The 26,435-nt window shown below is 37.3% G+C and overlaps 1 protein-coding gene across 3 annotated transcripts; it reads right to left on the bottom strand.

Annotated features, from left to right (window-relative positions):
• Positions 1 to 162: 162 nt before the first annotated feature.
• LOC132063338 (uncharacterized) lies at positions 163 to 25,530 on the bottom strand. Of its 3 annotated transcripts, XM_059455836.1 has the most exons (26): positions 25,485 to 25,530; positions 22,681 to 22,838; positions 20,282 to 20,700; positions 18,319 to 18,470; positions 16,258 to 16,497; positions 15,808 to 15,917; positions 15,638 to 15,715; positions 15,406 to 15,512; positions 11,665 to 11,759; positions 11,449 to 11,582; positions 10,916 to 11,019; positions 10,770 to 10,847; positions 10,512 to 10,593; positions 10,035 to 10,206; positions 6,846 to 6,916; positions 6,372 to 6,452; positions 6,214 to 6,284; positions 5,855 to 5,951; positions 5,711 to 5,770; positions 5,162 to 5,216; positions 4,650 to 5,047; positions 2,931 to 4,577; positions 2,207 to 2,776; positions 2,057 to 2,115; positions 1,270 to 1,681; positions 163 to 277 (listed from the first exon to the last, which is right to left on the bottom strand). In XM_059455836.1, exons 3-25 carry the CDS (start codon positions 20,635 to 20,637, stop codon positions 1,486 to 1,488), a joined length of 5,013 nt encoding a protein of 1,670 aa, XP_059311819.1. In that variant the 5' UTR covers positions 20,638 to 20,700; positions 22,681 to 22,838; positions 25,485 to 25,530; the 3' UTR covers positions 163 to 277; positions 1,270 to 1,485. The 3 variants fall into 3 exon arrangements, with proteins under 3 accessions (XP_059311819.1, XP_059311821.1, XP_059311820.1); XM_059455837.1 differs by lacking the exons at positions 163 to 277; positions 1,270 to 1,681 and adding an exon at positions 1,700 to 1,973 and having other exon boundaries at positions 2,011 to 2,115; XM_059455838.1 differs by lacking the exons at positions 18,319 to 18,470; positions 22,681 to 22,838; positions 25,485 to 25,530 and having other exon boundaries at positions 20,282 to 20,400.
• Positions 25,531 to 26,435: the final 905 nt, after the last annotated feature.

Genomic DNA, 26,435 nt, shown 5'->3' with positions numbered 1-26,435 from the left:
TAAATTAAATAAAGTTGGCCAAAACAATTTCCCCTCGACTATTGGAATGATGGTGAACTTGGCGCCGGGCTTGTCACGTAATGGGTCAGCTTCGCTTACATTCAATTTCAGTTGGGAAGTTTAGCTATTCGAATCGAAACAAAAAAGGACTGAATCCCAAGGTATTGTGAACCTTAGGTAATTCTGATTTTTGAGTAAAACTCTCAAGGAGAAACATATTACCAACTACATACAGCTCTGGTCAGGTAGCAAACCAACAATTCGCAGAATTGCCCTTCTTTTGGGGTGGTCTTTAAATTTTACCTCATATTTGAAATCTTTAAAATTTGCCCTTCGGCTAACACCCATAGGTTTCGGAGTTCGAACCCACGCGCGGTCAAAATTTTAAAAAAAATTCGCAAGGCAAGTTTAAATTTCGCTATGCCGGACATTTTGTTAAAAAAGTTATGCCACACTTATGCCAGGATTGGCATAAAATGCCCTTCACAAAGTTATGCGGGTCCCACATAAAAGTTTGCCCATTAAAAGTATGCCCCCAAATTGTGAAGGAATTATCAAGTTATTCAAACCTTAAAAAAGGATCATAAGTATCATAATTCCTTCACTCATTTAAATAAAAGTTTGCCCATTAAATCATACTTATGCCTTATGAGCAAACTTTGTCTTGAAGCATATATATGTATTTTTTTTTTTTTTTAACCACTTAACCGTGTTAGAACGAGTTACAAACATCTACAAACCTATGTAAATATTGAATCGTGATGTACTTAATTTCTTTTTCAATTCCACATAATATCTTCCTGATGCCTTCAAATATGTACACTCTTTAGAATCTAAACAAACGGATCACTTCAAGTCCATATTTCGAGCCAATTAATCCTTAAAGCATCTTTATAAACCACAGAGCTTTTTTTTGGTCCAAAACCACGATTATGAGTAAACTACCGGTTGCCTTATAAGGCAAAGTTTAAATTTTGATGCCCCTCCGTGAGGCTTTTAGTTATGTTTAACTAAAAGTCTGCCGGTCTTGAGGGGCAGACATTTATCTTATGGATCCGGCATAACTTTTTAACTTTTTCTCAAAGATTGTATCCAACAAAAATTATTTTTTTATTTTATGCAAACCCTTCATGTATTCGCTCATCTTTCCAAGCAAAGAGCCCACAAATATGAAGGGCAAAATTTAAAGATCACAAATTTGAGGGCAAAATTTAAAGACCACCCCAAACGAAGGGCAATCCGTGCAAAAAAATGAAAAAAGGATGCCACACTATCCAGAATGTAATTCTACTTGGTGCAAATTGTACTTCAAACCCATCATATAATATCATAAACTCATTTAAACCTAAATCATACAACAGACAACTCTAGAGTCTAGACCAACCATTTCCAGAGCATAGCTGCTGAAGATCCATTCGACAAAATTGGATCCTTCAGGCAGTCGGAAGAAGGGAAGAAAATAATAAGTGAAGGGGAAGCAAGCCCTCATAAATTTGATAATTTCTTGGTAAACCAATCTGAAAGACGCTTCATTTTCACTGAGAGCTCTCTATTTTTGGCAAAATAAGCCTCACCATTTGCTAGCATCACAGAGAAATCATGCTTCATTGCTTCCAAGCTTCTATAATAGTTGTTCTCTAACCTTGACCGGATTATATCAGGTGATAGAGGAACAGGAAACCTGCAAAGAGGAAAACATTTGTAGTGTTGGGTCCATTAATAATTGTGCATGCCATGCAATCCTATAACAGACATAGGTTCGAAGCTTCAAAAAGTTGTTATAACAAAACACATCCACCCCCTTTACCGCAAAAAAGAAAAAAGAACATAGAAACCTGAAGTATAAAGAGAATATAATCAAAAGAGGAAGAAAAGAGGCTAACATCTAACTTCTTAACTAATATTCTTAACTCCTCTTTTTAGGGAGGAGGGAGGGAGAGGGTAAGGGGCAAGGTTCTGAGTACAATATGGAATTCCTTATGGAAGTACAATATGGAATTCCTTATGGAAGTTCTTCAACATTTTCAGAGCAACACAAGTAATGTAAATAGTGTACCTATTCATGAAGTCCAGTTTCACAGCAACATGTTTCAATTTTAGAATCCCGAAAGCATCCTGTAACATGCATAGCAGTGTCAGGTCTGATGCTTTGAACTACAAAGTTCAGTTGTTAATTCAAGGCATAATCAATTTAAAAGATTGAAACCTGATTTCTGCTTGCTGATTGCAGTAGTTCAGTGATAGAAGACAAAACTCTATTTCTGCTTTCCAAGTCAATTTGAGGTTGCTCGCATGCACTATCTATATCATGTAGTTCCCAGGGACTATGATGATGGGGTTCTGGTTCATCTTTGTATAGTATACCGCATCTTTCCCATGGACTGTCAGGAAACTGGTCAGACTTGGCTTTCACAGAAACTACCCGACCTTCCCACCACCTACCACCTTGCTCAGTCTCATCCCTCCACCAAACCAGACACTTATCTCTGTATGACCAATTTCTCTCCATTGCAGTCTCATACCTTGATCTCTCAATTAGAAAGTCAGGGAAGTTAACTAGTTCAGGCAGTGTAAGCTTAAACTTCTGTCCAAAGACAGGGGAAGAGGTATCTACGAATTGAAGTGTAACTTTACAGCAGCTCTCACCAGAGCCAGGAAGAGTTGCATAAGAAAGATGTTTTACCAAACAAATTTCCACTGCTTGGATTGCAGCTGCATTCTTTGTCCAAGGACCAGGCTCTGATGAATTACTGAACTCTATATATTCTTGGTGCCCCTAATGTCAAGAGATACCAAGTTTAAATCAAATAAAGCTTAATAATTTGATATGAGAATCACTAATGCAACAAAGAAATTATTACATGAAAAATATAAACGGGGTAAAAGGAAAGAAGAGGCAATGATTAATCAATAGAAACTAAATAATTCACCTGTCGGAAGTACACTACTTCATCGCCCAGCTGAGGAATGTAGCGATAACCCTCCTCCTGCTCTGATAATAGCAGCCAATTCAGTTTTTTCACTGCCTCATTCAAGCTCGTTCCAGATGAAAAAACATTTTCCTCCCTGGAAGAACCCTCTTTAATGTTTCTAGATGACCGGCACTTGGACACATTACTTGAACTCCATCGTAATGGCAGAGAACCAGTAGCCTTCTTGGTCAGCTTTTCTGCATTTCTTGATGAACCTACGGAGACATGGCTCTCTCTTATTTTTAGGGCATCTTTCCCAAGTGCTGTGTCTCTCGACATTGCAGTAAATCTCAAGGATCTCTTTCTACGTGCTGCATCAGTAGCCGCATGAGGGAATTCAGAACCTGTTTCGTTATGATCAATAAAAGCATTAGAAGCACTTTCAGAAATTGCATGACTACTACGTAAACCGCTTCTAGATCCATGAGACTTGTTTCTGCCAACAGTATCATCCACCAGTACATCCCATTGCCATTTCTGGCCGAATCTATCACGGCCATTACTTGTTTCTGGAACCTCTGGAAGTTGGTTTTGTTCCAAATGGGAAAAGTTTTTGGATGTTGATTCATCCCCACAATAAGCATCTGTAGGAATATTAAATTCAGAATGAGCTTGAGACTCCCTGGACATTTTCTTTGATTTTATCTTTATTATGGTTGTCTTCACTCTAGGTTTGAGGTTTATTTGAGGATTGCCGTCGGTGGTAGTCAGCTTGTTTGCTCCAGGACCGACGCCTGTTTGCTGCAGCTCATGACTCGGTGACGATGACCAGTCAAATAATGAGGAACTTTTAGCAGCTCCTGAGGAACATACTGCGTTTCCTGGAACATTTCCATCCAGCAATCTGCTAGCTTCAAACTGTTCCAGATTCATTTGAGCCTCAGCCATTATATTATCACCCAGAGCCAGACTTTGGATATCTGGACCAGCAGAAGGTTTTCTACTGACATGCTCATTCGAAACATCTTTGGGTTCCTTGGCATTAACCATACGTTCAGTTTTATTGTATTTCCCAAACAGCTCCATGTCAATTTCATCTGCAGAGGATGATCTTGGCTCCTTTAATTTTAGGTTAACGAGATTATCTTCAATTATCTCTTCACTAGCCTGCGAAGAACATGGCTTAGTAGCTTGGTCACCGCACTGAGCTGCAGTGTCTTTTGATAGCTCAATCTTAGGATCACGGATTTTCAATTTCAGGACTAATCTCCTTTTGTTCTCGCCATTTGTTTGAGGTTCAGTGGATTTAGGAGGCACATCCATAGCTCCACCTGTTGGATAGTTCTGCTGTTTGCTTGGAAGCTTGTCATCAGATTCAATGCTCAGATCGCTTGACGAGCATTCTGGTGATTCCGTTTCCACTGAATCATCCTCAGAGCTAGCTTCATCTTCATCATCTGAAGAAATGTCAGAATCCTGACGTACAATTTCAGTATGTGCAGTTCCTCGGTGAGGTCTGAATGACTTTGGTTTAGTTGACTTCCTTTTAGTGGTAGCTTTCTGCCCATTTCTTGATTTCCTAGTTCTAAGACTTCTATATGAAGTGCCAACATCTTCATCCTTAACTCTCTTCCTAAGACGTCTTCCAGATGATGCGACTTCCACCTGAAAAAGATGCAAATGTTGCTCAGCCAGGGTAAACAAATAGGTAATCTGTTTGTGAAAGTCGAAGCTTACTTCTGATACAGATTTTTTCCTTTTTGATCTGCGTAGGCTATCTTTCCGACTCCGTCTCGTTTTCTCTTCTTCACTACATACTGAACCGCTAGAAGAGCCGTCTCTTAGACATTCGTGCTCTCCTTCAGTAGAAAGTTCCTCATTCATATTATATTCTGAATCAGTCTCATCATTCAGAACACCATTATCTGGCTCCCAGAAAAGGGTATCCACAAACTCGGGCAGAGGTTCAGCTATTATGTCCAAGTCAGCCACTGGTAAAACCCGGTATCCTAGGCTCAAACCAGCATCTGTGCCAACAGAAAATTTAATTGAAGAAGGACGCCACTCTGTACCCAGAGCTCCTAGGCGGCGGCGCTGGTACATACTCTGGTATGGTTCAGGATATGGAAGCATACCTAGTAATCCCATTATTTTATAAATGGGGGAAAAAGAAAACATTCATTACCATCTTCTTGAAACTGACCCAAAAAAAAAAAAGAGAACGAATGACAAAAGCAACTAATATCTACTTGCGTCACAAAGAAGATCTTGCATGTTCCTCCGATATGGAGCTAGCTGTGTCTCCTGCAACAGGTAAACAGAGGCCTGTTGTTTATAACTTCAAAAAAATTGGCAAACTTATACAGGACGCAACAGCTGTAGGTATCTACTGACTGATTAGACATCGATGTATTGCCCAGACAAGTTTGACATGAAAATTATTTAGTAAAAACAAAATGGTGGAACTTAAAAATGGTAAGAGAATAAATCTTTAACTCACTTCGCACAATAAACATGACCTGCTTTGACTATAGAGATTAACAGTATATTGTTTGGAAAGATAATAAAATGGAATTAGATACAGTGTATAAAATAATAGTTTCCACTGTTCAGACTTGGACTAGTCATTTGAAAAGATTTCATACAGAGTTTAAAATAATGTCAAGTGATATTAGTTTGAATGGGATGGGTGGAAAAAAGAATGACATTAGGAAAGAATTTTGCAAAGGACAAAAACGAAAAATATCTCACAATCCTGGAATTGAAGGACTGAACTAGTATGTCAAAACCAAAGGTACCTGATCAAGAACGTTCCCCTGCGCATCCTGGATAAGGGGCCGGTAATCCCCCAGGAAGAACTGTTGAAAGTTAAAGCCTCAAGATTGCATACAGTAACTGTAAATTAAAACTATGATGAGAATGAAAGAAATCGCCTCATATACCTGATCATATTTAGCATCCTTTTGAGACTCGCCTTGGCCTGTATTTAATAAATATATTTGTCCAACATCATCAGAAAGAACAATTGATGTTCCATCCCTTTTCACAAAGAAACAGCACATCTCCACACAATAAGTAACTTTGACATTTTAAATAAAGCAAAGAGAATTTGCACCAGTTAGAAAATCTAATAGGAAATGGAACTGAATGAGTTATTAATTCTGAAGCCAGGATAAGATTTGCGTTCTTCTATGGCCCCAAAGCAGAAAGCTCTGATGAGTCATTTATATACGCGAACAAACTTTACAATTCAAATATCAAAGATACAGAAATATTATGATGTCCTCTTTAAATTACTTACTGTGAAAACTTTCCATCAACCAACTTAAAGCGTCCTATATCATATGTGCGGATGGGGATCCCCTCCCATATCTGGAAATAGAAATAGCAAGAGGTCAACACATCGAAATACTTGTGTAAAAGCATGTTATACAATAATCAAAAGAACCAGAAACCTACATCCCACAAGATGGTTTTCCCATCATAACCAGCACTCATTGCGATTCTGGGGTTGAAAGGATGAACATCCAGAACATACGTCTACAAGAATCGAACAGTAAGCGTCAATTACACTAGATATAACTTTTTTAATAGGTGTGGGTGGGGCATGGGGTGGAGGAGTCAAATCAAGAATTAGTACCAGAATTTAGTGAATAACATATTTTTTAGAGTTCATTATGACCAAGAAAGTTAAAATAAACTGCCATAAAGAATTGCATGACTCTTTTATAGTGCGCCAACCAACAAATTAGACAACGGTGGAGGCAAGCTGAGAAAGAAATAACCAGCGCAGACATGCAACTAGACGGAGCTAAAGCGGAAGTTTCTCAAAAATATATAAACAAGATGACTGAAAATGTAATACTAGCCTAAGCAAGCATTTTGAAAGCAGAACTCAGAGATACCAGCCTAATCATAGTCAAATAAACTTACAGACTCTGCATGACCTGTCAAGGAGTGCACCAAGCTACCATCACTAGCATTCCAAACACAAATTCGGCAATCTGCATAAGTTCACCTTATGAGTTCGAAAATTTCAAATTCAAGCACCAGAATATCTCCTCTTCGACAAAGGAGCATAATATGAATTGACAACCAAATGGAGGTCTTTTCCTTTCTAAAAAGAACCAAGAAAACTTTGATTTCAGAGCCCACGAAGTTGGAGCTTGACCCTCAACTAGTAGGAAGAGCATAAATCAATTTTGTGTTGCTAGCCTTGCAGGTGCTTAGGCAAATATGCACACTTCTACATGTCCAGTTTGCCAGGAATTGACTAGTTGCACACATGGGAAAACAAGAAAAGCACGAAATCCATTCCGGATATGACCGGACATGGACTTCCAGAGTAACTCTTAAAAGACATGCTTCACTGCTCCTTTGATCAATGACAAAATTATACTGGGAAGTCAATCTACAACTTCTAAGCCGTGTTAGATTGGTGTTATACTTAAAAGATCATGAGGATTTTTTATTTTTATTTTGATCAAATTTTCATTCATAAACATGGCCAAGTTGGCTGTATACAAGGGATATACCAAAAGAGAAAGAAACTACAAAAGAACATGATTCTCTACAAACTCCACCCACTCATCTAAACAACTAGGAATAAGGGAACGGAGACCACTCCTTAATTGAGAGAAACTTGACTCTACACCTTCAAAAGCTCTCTTATTTCTCTCTCCAAACTACCCACATTAGAGCAAGTGGGACCATGTTCCAAGCCCTTCGTCTTCTCTTCCTTCTCCCGCTCTTCCAACTGAACATCAACTCTTTCAGGGTTTTTGGCATTGCCCACGGAGTGCCAAACCACCTAAACATATCCCACCATAGCCTCATAGTGAGGCCGCAATGTAAGAGAAGATGGTCCACATCCTCGCCCGTCTCCTTACACATGTCACACCAACTGACGCACATAACATTCTGCTTTCTAAGATTTTCCGCTGTCAAAATCACTCCTCTAGTAGCTAGCCAAGTGAATAAGCAAACTTTCCTCGGCACCCTTTGGATCCATATTGCATTACATGGGAAAGCCATCTCCTACCTAACCAAGAGTTTCTCATAAAAGGTCTTCACAGAGAACATTCCATTATTTCCCAAACCCCAACTCCAAACATCAGTATTATCAACCGGATTGACCTCCCCATGTAGTAAGGCTAGCAATCTCTCAAACTCAGCCACTTCCAAATCTTGAAATTCCCTTCTAAATCTCAAGACCCAGAAAGTTTCTCCGCCTTGTGACACCCTAATTTGCTGAACTGACAATTCTCTTTGACAAGATATTCTGTGCAAATTGATATCTCTAATTCTCCAACCCCCTTCCATAGCCCCATATTTATCAACTATCACCCCTCTCCACAGAGCTTGTACCTCTACCCCGAACCTCCAAAGCCACTTTCCCAGTAAAGCTTTATTAAAGACCTTCAAATCTTTAATTCCGAGACCTCCACATTTTTTAAGTGACAGTCTCCCACCGGACCAAATGATGTTTTCTTGTCCCATCCGCTGCATCCCATAGGAAATTTCTCTGCATCCTTTCCAACTTTTCAGTAACCGAAGTTGGAGCATGAAACAAGGACATATAGTAAGTTGGGATGCTCGATAAAGTACTCATGATCAACACTTCTTTCCTGCCCTTGGATAAATATTTTTTCTGCCACCCTGTTAGTCTCTTTTCGACCCTTTGAAGAACTGGGTTCCACACCATAAGATCCTTGTTCAACGCCCCTAACGATACTCCAAGATATGTAGTTGGGAGAGCACCAACCCAACAATTCAAGACTTGAGCGAGCGATCCAATGTTATTCACTTCCCCAACAGGAATAATCTCACACTTCCTCAAATTAATTTTAAGGCCAGACACCTAAAACCAAGTTAGAACTTGGCCTAAATAATCCAACTGGGTCACATCTACACCACAAAAAACCAAGGTATCATCCGCGAATAGCAAGTGAGACACCGAAACTGTCCCAACACCCCCTACCGCCGCGTCAAAACCCTTCAAGTAACCTCCCAAGACAGCTCTATCCATCATCCTGCTCAATGCTTCCATAACTAGAATAAATAGCATCGGTGATAAGGGGTCCCCTTGTCTCAAACCCCTTGAACTCCCAAAGAAGCTGCACGGGTTACCATTCACCAACACAAAAAATCTCACTGAAGAGATGCAAAAGGAAATCCATTTCCTCCACTCCTCCCCAAATCCCACTTGAAGCATAATGAAATCTAGGAATTTCCGGTTCACATGGTCATATGCCTTTTCAAGATCAAGTTTACACAACACACCTGGCACTCCTTGCTTTCTCATTGAATCCACCACTTCATTTGCCACCAACGCTGCATCCAAGATCTGTCTGCCCTCCCCAAAAGCATTCTGCGAAGTAGAGATAGTCTCGTCCAGCACCTTCTTAAGTCTTATGGAAAGCACCTTAGAAATGATAACCCTCCATAAGGCATCCAATTGTCCTCAGCTCACACCATTATTACTTGCAGAATGAAATAAGTTTCCTATGCATTTCTTTTCATAACTTTCACATGCCTGCATTACTTTTGTTTTCGACCATGGCTGCATTACCCTGGTTGGGTGTAAACTCACGCCCATGCCAGGCACCAAAATGTCTTAGAATAAATCAACTTGACACGGTTTCCGAAGTTTAGATATCTTGAAAGTACCTCAAATGCCCTTCAATAACATTTTATCAACCAAAAATTCCAACTACCCAATACCTATTCCAAATAAGGACTTCTGTGGATGCAAACCAAAAAAAAAGATTTAACATGAAGTTGACGGTCATTATACAGTAGTTACTCCATACTTCCCAGAACTAGATGTCTGATAGCATTGCGTGAAAAAAGGGCAAAATTTGGCGGGTGCTCTACAACAGTAAAGCAAGATTGAATTATTTAAAGGCAACAATAACCCATGGAAAGTAATAAAGTTGGAAAATATCCATAGCTCCTGTATTCCCTGTCAACAACTAGATGCTTCAAATCACAAAAGACCAAAGAATTTTGGGGAAGAAATGAAACTTTCCTCCCATAATAATATTTAAAATAATTTTAACGGAAAAAAAGTACGAACTAATGCAAAGCTTTTTAACTGAATATGCAATTAAGAAAAAATACCCATTATAGCAGCCAGTACAAAGCGATTATCCAGGCTCCATACTATCATGTTAACACCACGAGGAGTAGGGCGAAATCTCTGACGTGGCCCTCCTCGAGGAGGCTGTGGTGGCATTGGTGGGGGAGGAACTTTAAGATGATATGCCTTACCCCAAGAACGTCCATGTTTCCCCTGAAAGGATTAGAACATTAATAGTCAGAAAGAACCAGCAGAGTAATATGTCACAATAATGTAGGTCCGTTAGACTTAGTCCCAATTTACAGATGTAATGGTGTGATGTATTAGTGTCCAGCACATCTGGTAAAGCACAGCATTCATTCTGTAGTATGCCTATAGAAACATACAGGCATAAATTTGCGCATGTATTCTTTCTCTTTTTTTCTCACAAATAAATCCACAAAAAATCTGGAAGTTGACCAACAATTATCTCAACTTATTCCACAAAAGAAACCAAATTTATGCAGCCAAGAACTCACATGGGACGACTTGCGTGGTTTTGGTGTCCAAATAATTGCACTTCCATCCCGGGAACAAGTTACTATGTTGTCATGGCTAAACCTGAAATTGTGTTTTAACGAGCATGATCATTTACGCAGATTAACACAATTTTATCCATCAATCAGGTTAACCAACCAAACTCTATTTTATGTTCAACCATGAGTTAACTATAGCCGATAAAAGGATACTAGGACCGTTTGAAATCATTGGAACAAGGGAATAAGACATTCACAAACCAAGAGTTCCTAAATTTTGGAATATTGTCCTCCACAAAGGAATCAGATGTTGAAAATCGTGAAGCAACTGCACAGCCACTGCATAAAAGAATAGCAAGTGAGATAATGATGAACACGTTTAAGGGTGACAACTTGGCTGCACCAACCTGAATTGCACATAGTTGACATCATTTTCATGACCAGATAATGTATCTATTTCATGATTTAGCTCCTCCGGGTGATCTGGGGAGAATTTACAAGCACTCCAGACCTGAAGACAGATAAGTTCGTGAACCCATACAATTTCACCATCCCACTAATAGAAAAACATTGAAAATAAGTGAAAATGCACCAAAAACTTTCACATGTTCATATTCTTAACATTTCTTGCATACTTCATACAGTAAACTCTATGTTTAAGTGTTACTGGAAGTTTCTTATTGTCGGGTTGTCAATCATGTGTTTTACCATAAAGTAAACATTAATTAGAGGACTTTGATAAAGAAGCACAGAACATCTATTGAATCTGTCAGGTCCTAAGAGGATTAATACAATATTACATAATTTTAAAAAAAAAAAAAAAGGCAAACTACACTAAGAGCTTATTGACTGGAAACAAAAATTGCTCATATCCCTGCTATCTTAATAATGAGATTTGACAATGTTATGATAGAGCATAATGTTTGATGTTTGTTCATACCCTAGCTAAAGTATCAGAGCTGCCAGTGACAAAGACAGTTCCATTGGCATTGTATGCACAACACAAAATTTGATGGCTATGCGATGTATTACTTGAGGACTGAATGTTGGTTGCTGCGTTACCACTGTTCTTCACTGCATAAATTAAAATCCATTCACAAGCTCGCTAACCAACTGTACTAAACATTATCAGACAAATAACTTGTTCTCAGCTAACCAGAAATGTTATCCTTTGGCCTTGGCGAGTAAACGCGTGGAACACACTGAGAAGACCTAGCATCCCAAATGCGACAAGTTCCGTCATCTGATGACCTACCAATAGGAAACAAAAACCCGAGGGAAGGAAGTCAGACATTTATGAAGCAAGTTACAATAAATCCCGTAATACTTAGCACGAAACTTTAACAGACACGAATACAGATTAAAATGATTTCTCAGTTGATTCTACAGCCTAGTGTAAAATCTTTACCAGGTTTCTTGTGTTTTAATCATCTTTATTTCTTTGTAGCTTAGTCTAAGGCTTCCAGATCTTTCATCTAATGCTTTGAGTTGGCCACTAACTCAAAGGAAGTTTATAGAGGAATTTAAAAATAAATTATAAGAAAAACCCCTCTTACATTTATCTTTTGCTTTAACATATATAAAAACACGCACTACTGGCACATAACTCCACATATATATTCCAGAGTTTCTTAAAACAACAAATTGTGATGTAAGAATTCCACTATTATGAAGACCAAACAGCTTAATATAGAGTGGCAGTATATCATAACCAGGCAAGAGCGAAATTTGTGTAAGATTTTAGGAGCTATCTGTGATCAATTGAAATGTGCTTATAGGTCTCTATAATTATCGAATATACAAAATACCCCATGGATAAAAGAGGAAATAAAGTAACGAATACAAGACCTTGGTGTGGAGTATGTTCGGAGTGGAAAGGATGACACCTATGGGAGGTGCATATAGGATCGAACACCAGAGAAGAGAAGGAGAAGCAGATCAAGTGAAGTAGCTCCCTATTTGCTTAATTGCTTTCCAGATAAGTAAAGGTAAAAGTAGCTCGCTTAGAGCTTACATGGACAATATGGAAAGGGAGAAATTGGAGAGCATCTGAAGGAGTAGAATACTCTTTTGTATAAATATTTTGAAGAAGTATTCAAAAATGTAGAGGCACCTGAATGCACAAGAACAATTGCAGATAGTCCTTATGCCAGAATCTCCGCCCCATTTCATTCCTAGGGTATAGATTGGTGGAACATTTTTAATCTTTGCATAATTTTGGAGTGTTGTTGACATTCCAGTCATTGTTGATTCTTTTTCAGACAGTTATTGTTGAGGACTAGATGAATTTGTAGAGAATCATGCTTTGTTGTAAGACTCTCTACCCTCTGTATACACCTCGTAAGCGGTATTTTCCATCACATCACTAAAATTTGAACTTCATATAATCTCATAGAACAAGGGCAAAAAACGAGAGAATTTAAAAGTACTTAGAAAAAGAACAATAAGTTTAAATACTATAATTACTAGCTTACTACTCCCTCCGTTTCATTTTACTTGGCCCATGTTGACTTGACACATCCTTAAGAAAGCTTTTATTAGGAGTGTATTTTACTAAACTAACCTTATTAATGATGTTTTGGAACTCTAAATTTGACTACTAGTACTTTATATAGTTATTTAATACTAAGGGCAGTATGTGGAAATAGTAATAAAACTCTCTTGATTTGCTAATGGACAAGTAAAACGAAAAATCTATTTCTAGTATAGGGGCCAAGTAAAATGACACGGAGGAGTAATTTACTATAGGCGTACCTAGTTCCAATCAAATTACATGTATGGATTAGTCCACAAATTTTCCTTCCATTTCTTCTGCTATCATGTTAGCTTCTTATATCATATTACTCCCTCCGGCAAAAATAGATGTCCCAATTTGATCCAATGAAGAGATTTCAAGGAGAATGGTTGCAAGATTAAACCAGTGTATCGAATAATGAAGTCCTCATAGAAAATGTTTAAAATGTGTAAAAAAATAAAAAGTGAAGCAATTAAAACAAAAAAGGTCAGCAAATGACTGTTGTTTTTCCACTTATCCTTTTTCTTGTCCTTTTTTTCATAATGATGGTGTCCCAGCTTGCGCGCACCTCGACTATTCCACCAAGTACCTGCTAGTGCTACCTCCCACCATCATACCAGCATACATATCGGCTCAACAAACCAAAACCCCCAAAAAAGAAGAGGAGAGTCAAACCAAATTTATTGCATGAGGGAACAAGCTGAGTACCATCTCACGTTGAGATGGAAGCTCCTACGGTTCTGCCACACACAGAGACACCAAATCGTAAAGCAAGAGAACATAGCATGGGTACTTTTTATTTTTTGAAATGGTAAAGGTAGCATGGATACTCTGGTAAGGGTCAATTAGTTGGTTTTACTAAATCGCGTCAGTGAAACAATCTGAACATCCAAGCCAAACGGGTGGAGTGGACCAGAATATTATGAACTTCTTCGGGAACCCTTAAATAAACAATGACAAGTATGTTTTCTAACACACTCCCACGCGTGTAACCCATTCTAGCTTTACACGTGTATTGAAGACTTGTTTTTTCCTTTTTCGTCTTTTTTAGGCTCAACAAGTTACGTAGTGGGTGTAGAGCAAAGTTATTGGCGCAGCTGAATTGAGAGAAAGTGAGAGAATCCGAAAGGGGCTCGATGGGCTGAGTTGAAAGACAAGTTCCGAGCAATACAAGAGGTAGAGAGATGACGGCAATATAGTAGGTAGAGAGACGACGGCAGTGAAAATGGGCTCCCCATAGCTCTGATACCATGTGAAACAATCTGAATATCCAAACCAAAACTTTAAAGCAAAGTGAGGTGGTCCACGACATTATCAATTTCTTTGGAGACCCTTATACAACCAATGAGGGACAAGTGTGATTTCTAACAACCTCTGCTTTCTTGGGGGTGGAACAGAATGGGCCTCAATCAGTTAGAAAAAGTTTTGGCAGAAGTTCTGGAGATGCTAAAATTCAAGAAAGAATTAATATTGCCATTAAAGGACAAGGAAGCAGATAATCATATAAGGTGAAAGGGACATTGGAGGTAGGGAATGATGATCCTGGTAAGAAGCTGGGAGAAGGTTCCGTACCAGTTCAATTTTCAACATGAGGAATGATGTTCTAGAAGGTAGGCAAGCTAATCACTAGGAGATGTCCACTTCAGTTAAGAAGTAGTATTCTGATTCTGATGATGATTCTAATGAAGCTACAAAAACCTTTAACACAGCAATTTGGAAGCTGAAACCATCTAGACAAAGGTGGAGGGTTACGCAGTGCCCCACCATAGAATTGATATATCAGATACATCAAATGCCAGATTTGGAATACCAATGAGCTAAAGCTTTTGGGCGTGAAAAGTTGGAGCCAGTGAAAAGAAAGAAACGGAGTTGTTTATGTCAGTTGAAGGATATATAACATCTCTCTTAAACAGAGTGCTATTCTTTTTTGACTTTTTCTACTTCAAGTCAGATTGTGTTTGGTATCACACAATTTGCTATAAAAAAATCTACAGATGCATTATCACTAATTAATTGACTACATAAGGAAAAACACAACATTCAATGGAAAAGGATTCATAAGACAAAACAAAACTAGCGAAATGGGTGATAAAAGTGGTGAGATCAAGGCATCAAATGACGTTCATTTTTAATTTTAAAAATTAATTATAAAATTAGAAGGATACAAGACCACGATCACCCATGTGGCAGTCATGTCTCAGAAAACAAAGATACTCCAATAATTTCCAAATTCTGAAATTCAATAGTTTGTTAATTCCATAAGCCACAGTTAATCTGTATGGTTTAATCAAATAGGGCTAGATCTCTTACACACAATAATGCATCATGTCCCTTCAAAGAGAAAGGAGCAACAATAAGGATCAAGGCTTAAAGGTGGCTTACGATAGAAGCTGATACACAGAGCTAGTCTTTGGAGTAAATGCAATGGCAGTAACAGCTCCAGTGTGACCACGCAAAACTGAAATAGGTAATCCATCTGGCAAGCGCCACTGAAGTACAGATAAAGTAGATAAGCTGCTCAGTCTTCAACAGTGGAGAAGATCTTCGAGACCAAAATTATTACTCTTCAAAGAAAGCAAAAAGATATCTCTGTCAAGTGGAAGGAGAATCTTACTACTCGAATGCTGTAGTCATTTGATGCCGATGCCACCAATGCATTGTTTGAACTGACGGCTAAATCAGTGATGTCACCCTATTAGCATGACAAGCAAATAAGTGGACAAAGGCAGAGTAACAAATTCATAAGGAAGAGCTCAAGCTGAGGACAAACTTCAATGAACTTACTTCATGTCCTCGGCAACTAGCCAGGCATAATCCAGTTTCCATTGACCAAACCTTGACAAGGCGATCATCAGATCCAGTAATCACATATCTTCCTGAGCGGTCAAATATTGCTACACAACACAGGGAAAAGGCAGAGAAATTGAGCTGAAGGCTCGTATGTCTTCTTACTGACAACCTTTATATCTCTAATATGATAAACCTTAAAAGCTATTAAATGTCTCTATGATTTCTTTTTTAAAAAAAAAAAAACAGCTACCTTTAAAACTATTTTTTTTGACAGGTGCTACCTTTAAAACTATTAGTAGCACTCAATTTCTGGAATACTACGTAACGCAGAAGAAGTGTGTTTTATTGAGCATAAATGACGTGCCCTGAATGAGAACCCATTTGAGAGAAAAACTTTTAAGTGTCTAGATGCAGAAACAAACTAGAAAAGTTTTAAAGTTGTACCACAATAAACAGCATCCCTATGTCCCCTTAGTTTCTTTATGTTTTGCATCTTTTGGACCATAGTTGACGGCTTTGCGACAGCATAACTTGCAAGACGGATAGATGGAGCACGATGATGTTTTGGGAAACCACCTCCAATCTCTCTCAAAGTTAAACCATGCACCTGATTAGCCTGCATGTGTGGCCAACGGAGGTATGAAGGAAGTGATTGTCCTTGCTTATTGACTCTATTTCGCTCACCTGTCCATCAATTATTCGAACATATATAAACAGAATGTACATATCGTGCTACTTAAGAGAGGGAGCAAAAAAGGAACAGGAACAATGTGCATAAGAGATCACAGTGCAAATGACAAAACGAGACAAGTTTGTAAAGAATTCGTAGTTTGGAAAGCTTTCGTGGATAACTTAGCTCACTTGGACAAATTGATGATAGTAAATAGTTCAAGATCAAAGATGTTGAATACATGCCAAAAGAGTTTTAAAAAAGTACATACAGCTGCTTTCGCCTTTCAGTGAGACGCCTTATAAAGCCATAGAAAAGCACAAATTCAAATGCAATACAATCCTCAAAATGCTACTCAATAAATTGTGGCTTTCTTTTTCTAGCTTATCCTCTTTTGGCCAAACAACTACCAAAGCTATAGTTTAAGTGATAGTGTATGTCAGTCCAAGCAGTGGCGGACCCAGAATTTTACACAAGCGGGTTCAGTAATAACGGACCTTAATCGACAACAAGGGTGGTACCGGCAAGTGAAACTTGTCTGAGGCTCTTTTTTTGGGTCATAAACTAATAATGCTACCATAAAATGATCAAGTTTAAAAAGTTGTGGTCGACATTCCTTCTTTTTTTTTTTTTGTTCAAAAAAAGTTGTGCAAGAAATTTAAACCGTCTAACATACTAATTACTTTAACCAAAAATGTTAGTAGTAACAATTATGTATTTAACTTAGCAATACTATTTCAACGAATTTTACAATTTATTAAACTTTGACTATATGTTTACCATTTAAAGTTTTATTGACTAAGAAATTTGAAACAATCTAATATCTTTTTCTTACTGATAAAGAATAAAGTAGTTAATTTACAAACTACAAACAAAAAATTATAGCTTAAAATAAACTATTGCAAACTATAAAAGAAGACACTTATAAGGTAAACTAACAATTTCATTGTAACATAAATAAGCAATTTAAAATAAACTACATATTATAAATAATTTTAATGATTGCAACTGCATATTTGAGCAAAAATAATGTAAGATTTCACTTTGTAGAAAATTTTGACCTTCCGAAGTAAAATAGACGGCAGGATATTTCCTACTGAACTTGCGTAAAGAGATCAAATATAAATAAAATAAAATAAAAGTAAAATAAAACACACTAAGGTAAATAGGCTAACAAGGCTACCCAAGCAAAAAAAAGGCTAACAAGGCTACTAGCTCTTTATAATTTTAACAAAAAAGGAAAAAAGGACAAAGAAGAATAAAGTAACAAGAAACAAGGCACATAGGCCTTAGCACAGCAGAAAAATGAAAGGCGGAGCTGCTCTCCAGTTTCGAACTCATGACCAGCAATAAAATTTGAGCCCGCTTGACCATCAGACCACAAAACAATGTTGTGTCAAGTGGATTCAACTAAAGTCTATACATCATTTTCCAGAATCTAACCTATAGAAAATATTAAAAAAAATAAAAAAATCGATGAAGTGGGTTCATTTGAACCCTCCCGACCCTACGTGGGTCCGCCCCTGAGTCCAAAAGTAGAGAGATAAGTTAATCTTGTAAAATGCTTGGATTCCTGTTAGTTCAGTATCTGGTGATACGATATTGGCGAAATGTTGAGTAGTGCAGGTAAAAGGTTTATATAGCTTTTGGCCAAAACGAGTACCAAAGCTATAGTAGTGCACATGCCAGACGGAGAGTAGGAAAATTAATCAAGGATGAAAGGCGTTTGTTTTGACCCAAAGAAAAAAAGATAAGGGAAAAGACAACCGAAACGTGTGAGGTTAGTTTACAAAAAGAATATTTATTAGATCTTAGACCATCATAAATTTACTTACAAGCCAAAAGAGAAAAAGGCCCAGATCCAAGTAGCGTGGGGACATCAGCAGCACCTGGGGCATCTCCCCCACCACATTGCAAAGGAGGACTCGAACTCAGCAGCAGTTGTTTAAGCAACTTTACCAAGTGATCTTTTTCAACATGAGGATACCTATCATCAGCAAGCTATAGGTTTAAACGACAGAAGGAATCAAGACTATCAATTAATTAATTTAAGCAGAAACAGATGGATATTGTAACATGTTAACCAGGTCAACTTTCTGAGGAACCCAGCACGCGATATCATAACCATTTTGAAAGCATCATTAAATATGAATAATTCAATTCTATATAAGCAAAAGGTTCTAGTGAGAAGGCATTATATAGTATAATAAAGAAGTAACTCATAATTGATTTTTTGGTTATAAAAAAGAACTCATAATTGAGTCTTTAAGAAGAAAGTTTAAAATCTGTAGGACTCAATCAGAAAAGCTTGACATTCTTTACCACAATTAAATTACCATATATTCCCTAGATCACATGTCGTCTTATTTCACAACTGAATCAATCTAAAACTTAAAGAAGCCCTCAAGTCATGGATCTATCAATAGGTAATGTAGCATCAATGCCCAACCAAAGGGTGACTGCCATAACAATCAAAAAGACAACTATCACTGCTGGTCAATGAAATGGATATTGAAATTTATTAACAGTTAACACTCTCTAGAGAAGGTACTATTAATCCCGCAGGTACTGGACCATTAAAAGAATCTCAAGTAATTTATTGGACACCAAACAAAGTATTCGACATATAGCAAAGAAATTTCTTTTAGGTAATATTTCCAAACGGGTGGAAATGTATCACCAACGATTGATGGTTATAAAAATAGCTAAGCATATTACATCCAATAGTACCTAGAATTACTATTGAAAAACAAATGTAAGAGCTCAATGGGCCATGTGGGTTCTCCATAATATTTATAACTCATAACTTAGCCAAATAGCTCTTAATATGAGATCATTCAAATTAGTATTTGTTTTTTTTTTTTTTTTTAATATTGGGATAGGTGAATCTTACAGATCAATCCACAGATCACAAGATGGGGGAGTTCTTTGAAATTTGAGGTTCACGATTTTATTTTATTTTTGTATTTTTGACAAGGTAACAGACAGTATATGAATCATCAACACAAAGTGTTGGAAACCAAAATGAAGTGGATCCGAACCAAAAGTATAAACTAAGGCCTATATCATCTCATACGGACCCTAGGATGTCTATAACAGAAACTGGATCATCTATATACCCTGGTTTACACCAATAACAAAACATAAGAATACAATTCATCTTAATCCTTTGTAAGGAACTACTAGTATCTTCGAAACATCTAGAGTTCCTTTCCTTCCAAATCAAGAGAATTCTACAGGATTAGAAATCTACAAGATCAGAAGATAGGCAAATTCCAAAGACCGATTGAAGTGCTCTATAAATTCAAATTGACACATTCTGACGAGGATACTGGAGAGGGGAAAAGAGAGCGGACTGTTCACATAAAGTCTTATTAAACACAGATAATCGGATAGAAAGGACACAGCTTCCCATATCTATTATTCTGGATCCAAAGAGTGCCCAAAGAAGTTGTTAGAAAGCTTGCTCATTACAACATATTTGGATCTGATCTATTTTAGGTTGTCTAAGATATGACAGTGATGAGTCCAGTCTCATCAGTGATGAGACTGGAGCTCAAAGCAAACACCAGCACGAAACCGCAGCAGATATATTTAATTTCAACAGAAGACAACGACAACAACAGCATATCCAGTTAAATCCCAAAATGTGGGGTCTGGGGAGGGTAAAGTGTACGCAGACCTTACCCCTACCTCAGAAGGTAGGGAGGCTGTCTCCGAAAGACCCTCGGCTCAAGAGAAAACATGATGAAAATTAATTTCAACAAAAGACAAACACAATATTTTTACAAGGCACACCTTATCACCAGGTCATCATAATTTAGAGGGAGAGAAAAGCCGTCATCATCTTCATCTCCACTAAGTACACCTTTTCTTGAATACCAAGCATGATATCTCCTAGGCAGAAGCTCGTGTTCCATAAGTTCATCATAGAGTATCCCAAACGTTTTTCGGCATGGCCCAGATGATAAAAAATGCATAATCAGAAAATAAACTTCTCTGAGGTCAATATTTACATCCTTCAGTGTGGCATGTTCAACAAATCTCTCTTCTTCTTCAAACAGAGGTTTTGTGTATACCCTATTCAGGAAGCTTGTAGGTACCATACTTGATGATGAAGCGCCATTTCTAGATGTACACTTCCCTGAATCCATCCTCCGTTAGGAAATAAACTCCCCACTTTGAGTATTCCTCTTCAAAGAGCAAGATCCATGACTCTACATTCTCAAAAACCGAAATTATAAAGCATACTCAATCAATTTTCTAGGAAGTAAATGCAGAAGTGTTTTTTTTTTTTTTTTTTTTTTTTTTTTTTTTTGTTGATGGAGAGGAAGTAAATATAATTCATAAACACTTCATGAAACATATTCTAACCATCACGGAACAAGCGTGCACAAAGGTCACAACACAAGGTCAAAGAAGCACTTAGATATGATTAACATGTTATTTTCATGCAACAAATATGTGACACAACACGACAATAACAAGAAAGCACCCACCCCCACCCCTCTTCCTTTCTATTTCATTTCAGCTTCCGATTACAGCTACATGGAAGTTATAGGACATAGTTTAACTTGCTAATTACAAGTATAACACAACAAAATTAACATATGCGCGCACACTAGCAGAGAGTAAAAATAGTGAAGTCAGAATTGTGGCAAACCAACTAGTAAAAACTCTTCAACAATTTCAAACCTTTTTCAGGGGTATAGGAAAACTTAACCTGAAAGAACTCTAGGATTTGTGTGATACTTCAACAAACAACCCTAAGTAGGATAGTATGTCGCCAACAAGTTAATGCAAGAGTTCCAGGATTTTATCATTCAACGAATGCAAAAAGGGTGAGGCGGAAGGAACGAGAAGAGGTGCACAAAGCATGTTACGTCCAGTGTTTGGAGAGTGTGAAGCGACAAGTCCCTGCCTAGCTTAAAGCGTGAAGCGCAATTTTCAAAAAAAAAAAAGACCAAACAAATAGAGTCAATATATATTAGCAAAAGTTCAACTTTTTTTTTTTTTTCTTTTTGCAAAAGGTAACAAGATAAGCAAAAGTTCAATTTAAAAACCAAAAAGTAGGTATCACAAAATCCTTCATAGACCATTGGACAAACAAAATCAAAACTATTAATGGATCAACATCTTATTCTCATTCTTCTACCTCTACAAGATTGTCAAATTTAATAGGAGAATATTTTTTAGAATTACGCATGATATTTCCTTAACAGGTACGGGTGCATTTTCATCTTGACTAATAGAATAATTTAACATGGTAGTTCCAAATTGCAGAGGTTTGGCTTAGTTTTCTTAGTTTTCATAATCAACAAATTCCCGAGGGTCAGTGATGCACAGTTCAAAACTCGGTGGATAATGGGTCCAACCCTCTATCCTTCTCCACATTACCAGGTTTTGTCTACAACGGGGTTCAAACGAATGGACGTGTGCCTAACCGATACATGACAAGTTGCGCTTTTACCACTACACCAAAGCCCTTGGGCACTAACTTGGTATTTCTTAACCACATAAGAACTCTTTCTAGGTTAGAGGGAGGAAGGCTCTCCATCTTTGTATCAGTGCAGTAGTCACTGAAGAACATGTATGCCTGCATCATCCTAATTATGGACAATCCTCAATAACTCAACTTCTCACCAACCAAATAAGAAAATAGATAATTGGTCCACTTTCCAATGGAAGAAAATACTCTTAAATTCAATCCACATTAGAGAAAGTTACTCCAAGTTCAATCAACATTGTGCATAAAAAGTAAGAAAAATCTGGAACAACATGCAATACACTTCTAGCACCTGCTTCTTGCGTGAAATGGTTCTTTTTAATTATTAAAAGAGGACTTGGACGTTCTGCAATTCCAATTTAGGAAAGTGCTCGTTTGCATTTATACTTAATTGATGATCGTTCATGCATTTCAGTATCAACCTTGTACAAATCCCAAGGTGGAATTTCAGAACCCCTCTCAGGAATCCTCCATAAATCACCTCCACAATTGGTATCATAAGGACAAATGAGACTAACACGAGTAGACATTGAAGAAAAATTGCTAGAACAAGAAAAAATATTAACATAAGCACATAAAAGCAGGTCCTAAGCATGTGCCCACCACAGTCGAAGATAGAATTTATCAAAGACAAAAATAGCAATTTGACGTCAAATAGAGCGTAATTGTGTATCAAACATGCATACTTTACCTCTTCTATTACATCCTTAGCCCCTTGAAGACTTCTTACAGAAGAAGTCAGTAACTTGGTAGAAATAGATCACAGCTAAAACAGAACAATTGATGGTCTTCATGGCAGGTCAAAAAATTGCTTGATACATACACTTCGCTTGAAAGCACCACATCAACCTGTGAAGGCCGATATTGACAACCTTATCATTTTCTGATAATATGAGCTTAATGAGCCACTATAGTTAAAGTGCAAAAGCATGATGTGTTAAGTACTTTCTACTAATCTTTTTATAACTTAATCGCGGTTTTTTCCTCTTATTTTTCGTTTTGACTTGTATTGTTTATCAGTGAAAGCACGAATTCAGTTACTTAACCTACAGCAGCTCAAGAATAATTTGACTCACTAGAGCAGCCAATAACCTACAGCTGCTCAAGAATAACTTGACTCACTAGAGCAGCCAATGGTGTGGCCTAGTGGTCAATAAAATGGGTTGAGAACCATGAGGTCTCAAGTTCAATTCTCAATGGAGGCAAAAACAGTAGGTGATTTCTTCCCATCTGTTCAAGCCTTGATGGACAGCGTTACCCAGTACCTGTGATGGTGGAAGGTAGCAGGTGCCCCATGGAACTATTTGAGGTGTGCGCAAGCTGGCCGGGCACCATGGTTATTTAAAAAAAAAAAATACTCTCTCCATCTACTTTTACTTGTCCACTGTACTAAAAATAAATTTTAACTTTTACTTGTCCACTTTAGCATATCAAGAAAAAAACAAATTTGTTTTTTGTTTTACACTTAACATTAACTACTCTTCCCCAAATCATTTCCTAAGTCCATTGAGACTATACTCCAATTAATATGGGTATTACGATAAAATATGCACTTCATTTGTTATTTCTTAAGGGGAGTAAAAGTCCATTTTGGGCAAGTACAAGTGAACAGAGAAAGTACTAATAATAATTGACTCACTAGAAAGTCAGGGTGGAGATTCAGAAGATACCCTCCCTCCCCCCCCCCCCCCCTTTTTTTAATCCCTGATATACCAGAATGGTGCAACTATTGTTCCCATAGATTTAATCACTACTGATTCTGGAGGACATTATTGTAAGTTTCTTTTTCCTTAGCATAGTTAATACTTAGTACAAGAATCTGATCACTTCCCCGAGCTCATATGGCAAGTTTGAACATGCCTGTCACACACTTTGGCTCCACCAAAAGGTACTAATTTGTTTAAGAAACCATGCATGTCGAAGCAATTATTTGACTACTTTGCTGATAAATTAGATTGTTAGCAGTGTTCTTGTTTAAGCTTCAAAAGGTACAGACATTGGGAGCCAAACAACAACTAGGGCTTGCTCTAACACCTTATCGGACTGAACAAAGCAGGACAGACGACTATTTTGGTAAAATTTAAAGCGTTGGAATGTTGTACAATATAAAAATTCCCTAGAGGAGGGAAAGGCATTGTAATCCACTCAATACCCCCTTGCATATTAAAAGTAAATGGACATGACATCTTTATTTTACATCCTTTCTTTTCATACATCCACTACAAACTCTGGACAAAGGATACAGTACCACTAAAAATCCCCTCATTGTGTCTGCCTCAGGATCATAATCTAGGGTTTTTCTCCATAACCAATAACTGCCAAAAGACTGGCAAACATTAACATCTACGCATTTAATAAACCTCAGCAAAGTTTTACAGAGAGAAATTAAATTACTTTTCTAGTTACTAAACCACAAAGATCATCTTCTGAACATGTAATACATTAAAGAAACGGCTTGATATTTTCTGGATATATTCTAAGTATCGGGTTAAACTCAATAAATTAATACTACTCGAACCATAGGCTACAAAAGAATCCCTCAAAAAAAAAAAAAAAAAGTATCGCAAGTGAATGACAAGATGATGAAGAGGACGCAAGAAAGAAGATAACAATTCAACAACAGGGGCAACATAAATGATGCAATCAATCAAATGACCAATTTCTAAATGAACTATGTCCTAATCCCAAGTAGGTTGTGATTGACTATATGCAGGGATGGAACTAGGGGCTCAAGGAGGATTATCCGAATCCCTTTTGCTGGGAAATTAAACTTTATATGTAAGGTCAAAATTATTATTTTTATGTTATATATAGTGGATATTGAATCCCCTTGACTTCTTCTTGTGTTTAATACTTTATATTTTGGATCCCTTCATTGAAAATCCTGGCTCCACCACTAGTTGACGCATCTCATTCCATTTATGATCGATATTTGTCGTTCAAGGCAAATTAGGTTTCTCCGGAGATTCTCTAAATCTCACACTTACCTGTAAATTAACATGCAATACTCTAACTAGACTAAACATGAGGCACATACCTAGTAATATATAACATCAAGAATCCTCTAACTCTGTCACTACTTGACCTGTTCCATTTCAATTATGATCAATATTTTGTCTTTTAAGGCAAATTAGGTTTCTCTGGAGATTCTCTAAATCTCACACTTATTCGCTAAAACTAACATGCAATTCTCTAACTAGACTAAACATTAGGTTTCATACCTAGTAATATATAACATCTCCAATCCTCTAAACACAAATAATAAATCTGCCTAAAACTCTAAGTCCAGTCAGATGTTTTTTCTTTTTTTGTGAGAATAAACTTTCCAGTGCCAAAGTTTATAGGAACTAACACTATATTAGCATCTCATCTTCTTCCCCGAGTTTACATTTTTTTTTTTTTTCACCAGAAATGAAAATAAGCTGCAAGCATAAATTAAGAAACCCAGATAATGTTATCTCAAAGTAAAACAAAGACACAGTTTTTATGATTAACCTGTGAGAAAAATAGGGCAACCTTATTCCCAGAAGAGCTGATGATTATCAGGCAAGAAACTGATGAGCTATAAGGATTAAACAGTGTACCTAATTGCTGTAATATTGATTGAGATGCAGATGCTTTGCCCTGAGCCTACAATATGCAAGAAACTGTGTTCGAGAAAAATGGAAAGTTAGCTCCTTTTGGGGACAAGGAAGGAGAGAGATTTGTTAGCAAAATAATAAAAAAGGGAAAGACAATAGAGTACAAATTATGTCGATATGGCCAATCCGTTAAGTGGAAAAGAAAACACCCACCCAAATTCCTTAGCTGTTTGACGCCGCAACGCAACTCCCACTTTGCTGGTAAAAAAGTTAAAACCTTGTCTTTTCCTTTTCTTGTTTTTATTTTGTTTCATTTTACAAAATGAACTTACTACACATAATTATAATGCATAGAAGTACTTGTTTCGGTACAAGATCAAATCTTTTTTTTTCTATTGGATATGTTAATAACAAAAAAAAAAATTGTGTTATACACAACTTATTCTACTTGTGTGTCAGACTTTATTTTGGGGTTCTTTTGGGGTGGTCTTTAAATTTTGCCCTTCATATTTGAAATCTTTAAATTTTGCCCTTCGCTAAATCTCATAGGTTTCAGGTTCGAACCCCCTTCGATCAAAATTTTAAAAAAAAAAAATTCGCAAGGCAAAAGTTTAAATTTCGCTATGCCCACCGTAATACGATTGTGAAGGAATTAGCAACGAAGTTATGCGGACCGCATACTTATGCCTTGGGCGACTTGACATAAGTATGCCGGTTCGACGTAACTTTGATAATTCCTTCATAAGTTTATGCGGATCGGCATAAAAGTTTGCCCGTTAAAAGTATGCCCCCGTCGGCGTAAACTTGTTAGGATTTACCAAACTTATGCCGATGGGGGCATACTTATACCTTATGGGCAAACTTT

Source organism: Lycium ferocissimum, chromosome 7 (assembly GCF_029784015.1).
Source record: "Lycium ferocissimum isolate CSIRO_LF1 chromosome 7, AGI_CSIRO_Lferr_CH_V1, whole genome shotgun sequence".
Taxonomy (NCBI): Eukaryota; Viridiplantae; Streptophyta; class Magnoliopsida; order Solanales; family Solanaceae; genus Lycium; species Lycium ferocissimum.
This window is presented reverse-complemented; position numbering and strand designations above follow the sequence as displayed.

Coding starts and splice junctions, on each gene's coding strand:
- LOC132063338 (XM_059455836.1), bottom strand. CDS start 20,637: ATGGATTCAGGGAAGTGTACATCTAGAAATGGCGCTTCATCATCAAGT. Junction 6,917..10,034: donor TGTACTGGCTGCTATAATGG/GTATTTTTTCTT, acceptor GAACTTATGCAG/ATTGCCGAATTTGTGTTTGG. Junction 6,453..6,845: donor TGACAGGTCATGCAGAGTCT/GTAAGTTTATTT, acceptor CGATTCTTGTAG/ACGTATGTTCTGGATGTTCA.